A 10,274-nucleotide genomic window follows, 5' to 3' on the forward strand; every position below is an offset into this window, starting at 1 on the left:
AACATAAGAAAAATTAAAGTAATTTATGAAGATGGTGTGGAATGAAACAAATCTGTGATGGGAATGGGGATGACTCAGTCGTTATGGGGAAGATGATGAGTGAGGGCGATTTGAAAATTGCTGGTGAAGATGATGAGTGAGGACGATTTGGAGAAGATGAAGATTTAGGCGTGTAGAGTAAGTTTGAATGGTGTATGAGTATAGGGTGTAGTGGGAGTAGATGGTTATTGGACAACTTTATAGTAGGGATTTAATCAAAATCAAATCCCTAATATTTATGTTTTGTTTTAAAAATGTAACACTAAAGTTTGAACTTAATTAATAATAATTTATTATTTATTTTATAAACTGTAAAAAAGTAACTATAATATTAATCTGTAAAAATATAAAGAGTCTGGTTTAAAGAAGGTAACTGAAAGATCAAATAAAATATTTAAACATATTAACTATTATTTACATAATTACTTATAATTTATTTTTAATTAAATATATTTTTAATTGATATGCTATAACTCGATAATAATATACTATAAGTAATTTATTTTTAAAGAGTATGTTTATAACTTGATATATATCGTCTTAAATGTGTATGGGGTGTCATTTTTATAAAATTAAATAAATAAATAAATAAATAAAATGTAATTATAATTAACAAAATAAATGTACATTTAAATTATATATTTTTGGAGGGTCAAAGACTTCACCTTTTCAATTAGAGAGAAGAATATTTAATTCTATAAAATAACATATAAAGGAAGAAAAGTTACACTATTTTTAGTAATATCATGAATTTTGAGTGGATAAAAGTTAGAAGTTCAACTCATTTGACTAATTCATACTTTACTCATATTTTACCCATAGTTTATCCATATTTTTATGGGTCAAATATGGGTATCAACCCATAATTTGCCCATGTGGAGAATCACGCGGTGTGCCCCATTAAGATATGGGCGGTTTAGGCGGACACCAAAATATGAGCTCATTTTGCCGACACTAATTGAACCTTACCTTTTCATCCTAGTTTGTATGCTATAGTTACACTGAAGCTAAACGTTCATTCCCCTTTTAATCGAATCGCATCAGAACTTTTCATCCATTACCTTTCATTTTCTTTCCATTACAAATCATTTATCATAATTATATGAAAAATAACGATTTTTGCCCGAAAAAATTGATTCATACTACTTTCATAAGAAACAATGGAATTATGCTAGGAAATTTGAGACTTAGATATCTATGTAATAATTTAAAAAATATATATGAAAGAATGGAAAGAAGAAAAAAAAACAGAAAGAATGGGAGAAAGAAAGAAAGAAAGGTGGAGGGCTGTGCTGTAAAAAGACGATGAAATTTTCTATTGCCGTATCGGGGAAAAAGATCGGCGTATTCTTTTTTTTTTGTTAATTATCTTTTACAATAAAATAGTTGTACAAGTTGAAAAATTAAAAGAAAAGAAAGAATATTATTTCAAACTTGTTTCACATGCTTAAGGAGGGTGAAACACACTCTTTTTTTTTTATGTCAGCATTTTGTGTTTAATAGAAATGACTTTTGAACAAATAAGGTATTATGCGGATAAATTTGAATGACTGTGGATGACTTGAGTCATTTTAATTTTATGATACATAGCCACATACTTTTTCTCGTGAACTTGTGTACAATGAATTTGGAACCTTTGTACTTCAAATATGCACATAACACTCACTAGTACAGCACATGACTATATATATATTTTTTGTTCTACCTAATAAGTTCATGTCTAAGCACTTACCACATGGCACCAAAGATTTTGCTATTCCAGCTTTGCAACTTCTTCTTCTGCTATTCAATTCTTCCATCTTAAATTCAACAGCATAATACCCTATCTTTGACAATCATCCTCCCTTCAGAAAAGAGCAAGTTCTGAAGAGGATGTCATGTCATTATATCTGTAATAGCTCATCTACTCGATCAACAAATCATCCATGATAGCAAGGGACTTCAATTGCCAATTAATGGAAGCAATTGTTTTTTGGCACTCTGCAAATCGACTAGCTGCTATTGCCATTTCTTTATCCTACCATGCGCACATATATATATATATATATATTAAAAGATGGATATGTAATGTTTATAAACATCAACTGCAGCAAAAGCATGTAATGCATTCAATAACATTTTACCCCACCTTCAACACTCAACTTTCAAACATCTCTTTTGCACATCCAAATATCTCACCGTAATCATGTATGGACAAATACTAAACTAATCATGTATTGTCACATTGTAGAATGAATTAAAATAGCACTGCATATTTTTATTCAACTGTTGCATCATAAAAATATTATAATTCTTTAATCTCTTCTAGAAGAAATAAGTCTACGAAATGAAGGGTCAGCAATTACCAAAACGTTGCTAGTTGATTAGAGAGATCTGTAAGAACTTCTAAGATATTTTCAAGGTTTTAAATACATACACAAGGGGTTGAACTATAAAGATATGTGGCAACTGACCTTATTGATTGTAAATTCCCCGAATATAGTTCCTTTCTGAAGCTGGGATGCAGATTTTATCACTGAATTATCAATTTCTAGTTTCTGTAACTTTGCAGCAGTTTTTTGGTGCAAATCCCTTTCCTCGGAAAGCTCCTCTTGAAGAAAATCAACTTTAGAAAGCAATGTTTGAAGCTCCAATTCAGTCGCTTTAAGTTGTGACTCTGACACATATTTCTTTGCATTGATAGCTTCAAGCTCAGCCTCAACGCCAGATTTCATTCCTTCCACCATTTCAAGTTGGGTTTGAATCCCTAAACACTTCACTTCAGTTTCATCCAAGCAAAATTCTAATTTCTTAAGCTTCACATTCATAGCCTGAACTTCAGCCTCAGCAGCTCTTTTTGCTTCATTAGCAGTAATGAGCTGACCTTGGAGCTCCACAACATCAATCTGTGTTTCTTCTAAGCGTTCAACTAAATTCTTAAGCATAGTATTGGTAGACTTGACTTCTGCCTCGGTCTTACTCTTTTCTACATTGGCCATAGATAACTTTGTTTCGAGCTCGATAATCTCAGCCTCCATTTTCTGTGCATGTTCTGTTAAGTCTTTAAGCTTGGTTATAGTAGCCTTGAATTCAGCCTCCAGTTTTCTCCTGGCATCATTTTCCATAGATAACTGAGTTCTTACTTCAATTAAATTGTTCATAGTTTCTTCTAATTGTTCTTTACATATCGTAAGCTCTCCCTGACACTGAGTTAATTCCATCTCTAGTTTCAATTTCTCCACCTCCATCTTTGCCAACTTCTCCACTTCAGCTGCCTGCCTAATCGCGGCTCCAAGTTCAGTTCTTAAAGTGGGTTCTCCTCTGCCATTGCTTCTTTCATACACGATGTCAGGACGTGCTGCAAGCTTCTCCATCTCAAGAAAATCATCCATCAGATTTATCTCTAGAGACGACGATATAAGGTCTCTTTTATGTGGCTTTCCATGATTATATTGACTCAATTCAGAAACTAAAGCAGAAGACAAGAAGCTAGAACTGTTCTGGTAATTATTATTTGGCTCCAAACCACTCGTGTTGCGACGATCATTTTCGACTATTGACAACTGTTCTCCAGTATTTGATAAACTGTGAGTGGAAGGTTCAACATAAGCAGAGGAACAAGCGCTAGACTTGTGGTGGTTAACTGTTGATTTTTTCCGAACGAATGCCTTAAGCATACGGCATTCTGCTTCAAGGTTAGCAACCTTCTTGATACTCTCGAGCTGTTGTTTGCTGGCCGTTTCAGCAGCATGTGTGCTTAAGTCTCTCTCAGATGTCATTAATTTGAGCTCCTCAGATATCGAAGCAAGCTCAATCTTGAGTTTTGAGTTCTGTTTCTCCACATATTCAAGCTTACACTGAAGATCTTTGACGTTGCTGTCTTTGGATTTAGAATTTTGCAGTTCAGCCTGGAGCTGAACAAGCTTATTTTCAAGTTCAGACTTTCTAGACTCCCATTCAGAACTTGTCTTGGCAACAGTGACCTGGACATTCTGCTCTTGCTCTTCTCTCGACTGTCGGAGCTGTCTCAGACACTCTTTAAGTGCTCCATCTAGATGACTGATACGCTCTTCAAGGATTGAGTTCTTTTGGTTTGCTGTCTCAACTAGTCTTTTCTGGATCAATACTTCTGCTTCAGCCGTCTCCCATCCTTATAGAATACAATCATTGACCAAAAGAAATGTCACCAATAGAAAATACCTAACTGGCAGACATTTATATATTATACCATGTTATCAATCAGTTGTGTAGAAACTATTAAATGCTACACTTTAAACTTCCACTATTAAATAATCAATTTTAGGATTCGACTTCATTAAAGGCCTTCAACTTAAAGATGCAACGGAGTTTGGATCTCCACCTTCACAACCAATTCATTGATTATGAGTCCTTAAGCATCATTGACATAGCACAGCCCAAGTAAATGGAAAACTCAATAATTACAACAAATCTTCGTCAACAAACTGTTACCGACACAGTAAATAAATTGCCAACCAATGATCTATATTTGTGCAACAATACTGTGAACCTTAAATCTGAATATGATAGATAATACATAATATCGAGTCCAGCTACTATAATATAAATTATAAGTAAGAGTACCTAGTAGTTATCATTGTCTTTTAAGGTGGCCTTTAACTAAAAAACTATCAAGAAAGGACCAAAACACATACTAGTATTGTTAATGATTGGCATTAGAAACAACTATTGAAGTCGCAGAACAAGTTCCAGCATAAGATAGATAAGGTTGTACCTGAGACAGCTTCCTCTGCTACTTTTGCATGTTGCTTTACCAAGTCTTCCTTCTCGCGGATAATCTCAAGAGCTTCTGATAATTTAGCTGATAGAGTCTTAACAGTTTCATTAAGTTCTTCAATGGTGGGAGCTGTTTTAGATGTGACTTCAGGTGACTGAATGTTGTGATTCAGAGGTTCCTTTAGAAACAAATAAAGATCAATCATCAGCAAGCATTCATCATGAAAAGAGGACTTCACTACACCAATATTTCACTATCTTTTCATTTCATTAAAATGATGATTACACTTACATCTCCCAGTTTTGATTTTGATCAAAGGAGGAGTTTGGGGGAAAAGTTACAACGTAACGAGCATTAGCATATCATATACATCTTTCTTCCCACATATTGAACAAATGATAATGATTTGAAATCCATGACAGGTAAGTGTATAGCGAAAAGTTAAACAATCGAGGTAGAGATAGTGGAGCAGTCAAAGCAGTTGAATGATTATGGAAGTCGCAAAACAGAAACCTGATCATCTGAGAAATGGGATGAAATGGATCCGCCAGAGCTTTCAGTTTCACCACTCGGACTCGATTTCCTCCGCCACAACCAACTCCGCCGGTCCATCCAAACTCTACCTCCTCATTTTTTGTTTGTTTGTTTTGCTCAACAAAGAAATAAATAAGCAAAATAGCAAAGGTTTGCCCTATACCTAAACAATTGAAAAACGGGGGCTGCCTTTGATTACAATTCACATCTCACAGTCACTACCTAACACTATTTCAAATTGGAGGTATTTCAATTTCAAATTATAAACTAAGATCCATTCCCCATAAACAATCATTACACTCAAACCCAATTTGAGGATAAACCCACACAAAAACTGAAAAATATTATGACCCACCAGAAAGAGGATACCCCTCCCCCAATCCAAAAGAAAAAAAGAAAAAAAAAAGTCAAGCCTTTCTTACCAGAAAAATAAATTTTATGTATACATCATCCATGCAAAGTAAACCTATCCACACAAAAATTAGCATAATAGAATCTTCATCGAATACTGAAAAAGGAAACACAGTACTAAACAATTATCCCAAAGAAATGATTTAATTTATCTGTGAAGAAAAAATAGCTTTTTGGTTGTGTATACTCATATAGCAATGAGTGAAGACAAAGTTAACTTTGCTTTCATTGTTTCTTCATCAAAAGAAGACAATGACTTTTATTTTCTATCAAATAATTGTTTTTTATAGTCTTAGCTTGTAAGTTGTAACAAATAAAACATTATTCGCGCCCATGTATTTGCAATATTTTCAAACGTATAATAATAATTCATCTTAGTGGGTACCACGACGATGGCGAGAGGCACATATCAATGGCAAAAATTCCAGGATAAAATATGTAAATTAAGGGGACCAAATGAAATAAAATATTTAAATAACTATGGAAAACAAATCAATTATGACAGATGATCTACAAGAACAGGTATACCATTTTATATTTATGAGTAGCTAAATTAATTTATTCCTGAAAATCTCTTGTTAATTATAATTGTTTATCATGTTTGAATAATGTTATAATAACCATCTTTAGAAAGTTTGCTACAGAAATATTCTTCGAACAAGTATGCCCAGACTATGCCATCCTAAGGTTGAAACCGGTAGGCAGAGAAGGCCGTTTAGGGGAGTAAACAAAGTTGAGGCGCTGTTAGGGTAACTAATCAAAGAAGAAAGTTGTAGTAGTGACCAGACTAGATGATTATTAAATCATTATTTTTGCATAATAAGCAAGTATAATTTATTAAGAGGTTGAAAGGAATAAAATTTTAGTGAAAAATGAAAATAATAAAAATGGAAAACCTACCTATTAAACGATGATGTTGATTATAAGCTATTATTATTCTATATACTAAAAAATTTGAATACTGATATAAAAAGAGAAATTTATAATAAATTATTAACATATGAGATAATAGAAATAACAACCCAAGGTTGGACTGAGTTAACCATACAAAGTATACAAGACGAGCTTTATTATGATATGTATGATTTATATGATGATTTAGATATTGGAGATTGAATATGACTGAATATTGGCTAAGGCGATATGGTAGGAATTACAGGTTAAAAAAGATTAGATATCCAGATAAATTAAGTAGGCTTTTTAAAATATTATATAAAAAGTTATGATGAATAAAAATAAAAATACTAAAATAAAAAGAACTAAGATAGATAAAAAGATAAGAAAAATATGGAAAAAATTAAGATCTTTATATATAGAATATGAACTATCACAACTAGTCAAAACAGATAATGATAGAAAAAATCAATTGATAAACATAATTTCAAAAATAGAATATAAATATGTCTGCTATTTGAAAAAACAGTATGAACAGAGAAATCTATAAACAACAATTACTAGAAGAAATAATGGAAATAATGGTTGAAAAAGAACAAGAATTACAACATAGAAAAAGAAGATTAGAAGAAAACATATTAGCAGGAGTATGTAATAAATCAATACTAGCACAAAGAAAAGATATATTAATGTTAGAATTAGAATTAGATTGTCTTGAATATGAATTACAACATAATATAATACATAGATCATAATGAACAAAGAAGAATTTGCAGTAGACGAAAAAACATATGAAAACCAAGACGGAATGATAATAAAAATAGTATTTTCAAATTTAGGAAGAAGATACAAGAAAATAGGAAATAACTTATATTTAATGCTAGAAAAAGAAACAGCAAAATTAGAAGATAGTTTAACAGCTATGGTAAGAATAACAAAAGAAAATGAAGAAATAGATAAATCAAGAGAAATTGAAAAAATAAAAACACAAGCAAAACAAGAAGTACAAAATTTAGAAGAAATAAAAAATACAAGAATAAGTGAATTAGAAAAAGAATTAGCTAGGTTAAAATTATTATATGAAAATAAACAAAAAGAAAAAGATAAAGAGCTAGAATTAACAAATGAAATAAAACAAATGGAACAAAAACTAAATGAAGATCTAAATGAAGATATTGAAGTAAACGAAATAGATGGAAATGAAAATGACCAACAATCAGAAATAAGTGATATAAGTGAAACATATACAGAAATTCTAGAACAGATAAATAAACCGAAAAAATTAGAGATAAACACAGGAGATATGAATAGACCTAGTACGTCAAGAGTTAAAACCCCAGATAATAGTCCCAGAAATAGTCCTAGAGTTAGTCCTAGGAGGACACCACCAACTTATTATACAGAAAGCTATCAACAATCAGATAGAAATAATGCAATATGGAACAGTAGATTAAATAAAAATTGGACACCTAAACCAGCAAATGAACAATACAATTTTTTAGATTTAGATTGTGTCGCAGATATAAATAAAGCAATATTAATATGGATAGGAAATATGTCTAAACAGTTAATAGACAATAAAATAGAAACAGCAAAAACACCAAGATACATAGAAAGAACATTTGTAGGAACAACAAAATTATGGATAGAAAATCTACCCTCGGAAAGTTTAGAAGTACTTAGGAATGATAAGAAAATGGATGGATCTGCATCAGCAACAAATATAGATATACTAGATAAATATGAATCAGCAATAAGAAATGAATTTGGAGGCATGACTATAGATATAAGAGAACAAAATAGAGAAAAAATAATAAATAGACAACTTATGACAAAATTAGCTATATGTAAAATGTGTTACTTAGAAGAATATACTTGCGCATTTAAGGAATATTATTACAAAGCTAAATACAATTTAGACGAAGCAAAAGAAATAAGAAAACAATATTATACAAAATTACCAGAACCATTTAGTACAAACGTAATAAAGGATTGGAATAATGAAGGAATGGTAGATACTTTAGGATCTAGAATAAAATTTTTAAATCAATGGTTCATACAACTATGTGAAAACCAAAAAGAAAAATTAAAAATGGAAAAAGTACTAAATAAAAATTTATCATGTTGCAAAAATAAAATGGCACCACAATTTGGATGCACAACTAAAAAACAAAAATCTAAAAGATATAAAAATTATAGAAAAAAGAAATCTATATATAAATATAAACAACCAAGACGAAGGTATTATGTAAAAAACTATAAAATAAAAAGACCATACAAACAAAAAAGAAAGATATCCCAATGTACTTGTTATAATTGTGGAAAGATAGGACACATAGCTAAAGATTGTAAATTACCCAAAAATCCAAAAAGAAAACAAATAGCAGAATTAATTATAGATAATGAAAAATATATGCAAATAGAGTACATAGATTATGAATTAAGTGAAAATGATAGTATATATGAAGTATCAGATATAGAAACTGAGAATGAAGAAGAAAATATTAACATAGATAATAATGAAACAGATGAAGAAATATAATGTCTGAAAATGAAATAAAAATAATATCTAAGGAAGAATATCAAGATGAAGAATCATCAGAACAGAAAATTATATTTGATAATACGATATTTGAACAAATAAAAGGAAAAGAATTAGATTTAAGTGTTGAAAAAGTATTAGAAATACCTATTTTAAGAAATTGGTTTAAAAGACAAAAAGAAGAATACTATGTAGTTAGCCAAAAAGAACATATCATAGATTGTAAATACACAAGAGGAAAAGCATATATACCTATAATAAATAAAAGAATGATAAACAAAGAAATACAAGATATAAAAGCTAAAACACCAATAAAATATGTACATTTAGGAGGAACAGAAATATTAATAAAAGCCTGCTTTAGAGAAGGAATAAATACACCTATAGAAATATATTTAGCAGATGATAGAATTCTACACCCTATAGAAAAAAGCGTAATTAGTGCAGTAAAAGGAAACTTGATATATCAAAAATTTAAATTTACAATAAGTGCTAATTATACAGTATCATTAACAGATAAAAACATAGATAGATCATTAGTTCTATATTGGAAAATGTCTGGAATAGAACTAGCACCAGGAAGCAAATTATTTACAGCAAGATGTAAAAATTTATATATATTAACAACAAAGCATAAAATAACAGCAAGAAATAAAATTAATAAAATAAAAATAGAAAATCCTTTTGAAAAAATAATTACTGTAATAGACAATAATGACTATAGCTATAAAGAAATTGATATAGAAGAAGATTTAGAGATAGTAAAAGAAAGATTAAGCACTTCAAGCGTACCAAATACATTGACAAGAGCTACCTCATCAAGGATGAGTACATCTAAAAGAAAATATGAAATTCCACAAAACTTATTAGATAAAGAAGAAATAACACCATATCATTATTTCATAACAGGAATAATAGACCAAAGAAAATATAAAATATTAATAAATACAGGACAAGAAGAAAATTATATAACAAGAGAGTTAGTATTAGAAGAAGAAATTATAAGAACAGGACATACATGCCCTGGACTACCTAGTGAGATAGTAAACACGAATGAAGAAACAACAGAAAAAGAAATAATTATAGGAGGAATACTCTTAATAATACAATTCAAAATAT

At 30.3% G+C, this 10,274-nt stretch overlaps 1 protein-coding gene across 1 annotated transcript; it reads right to left on the reverse strand.

Annotated features, from left to right (window-relative positions):
- Window positions 1-1,549: 1,549 nt before the first annotated feature.
- On the reverse strand, window positions 1,550-7,971 carry LOC101258634 (filament-like plant protein 3). The gene is made up of 4 exons (XM_010316260.4): window positions 5,288-7,971; window positions 4,772-4,952; window positions 2,493-4,168; window positions 1,550-2,056 (listed from the first exon to the last, which is right to left on the reverse strand). Exons 1-4 carry the CDS (start codon window positions 5,384-5,386, stop codon window positions 1,943-1,945), a joined length of 2,070 nt encoding a protein of 689 aa, XP_010314562.2. The 5' UTR covers window positions 5,387-7,971; the 3' UTR covers window positions 1,550-1,942.
- Between the last annotated feature and the right edge of the window lie 2,303 nt (window positions 7,972-10,274).

The sequence above is a fragment of the Solanum lycopersicum genome, chromosome 12 (assembly GCF_036512215.1).
Source record: "Solanum lycopersicum chromosome 12, SLM_r2.1".
Taxonomy (NCBI): domain Eukaryota; kingdom Viridiplantae; phylum Streptophyta; class Magnoliopsida; order Solanales; family Solanaceae; genus Solanum; species Solanum lycopersicum.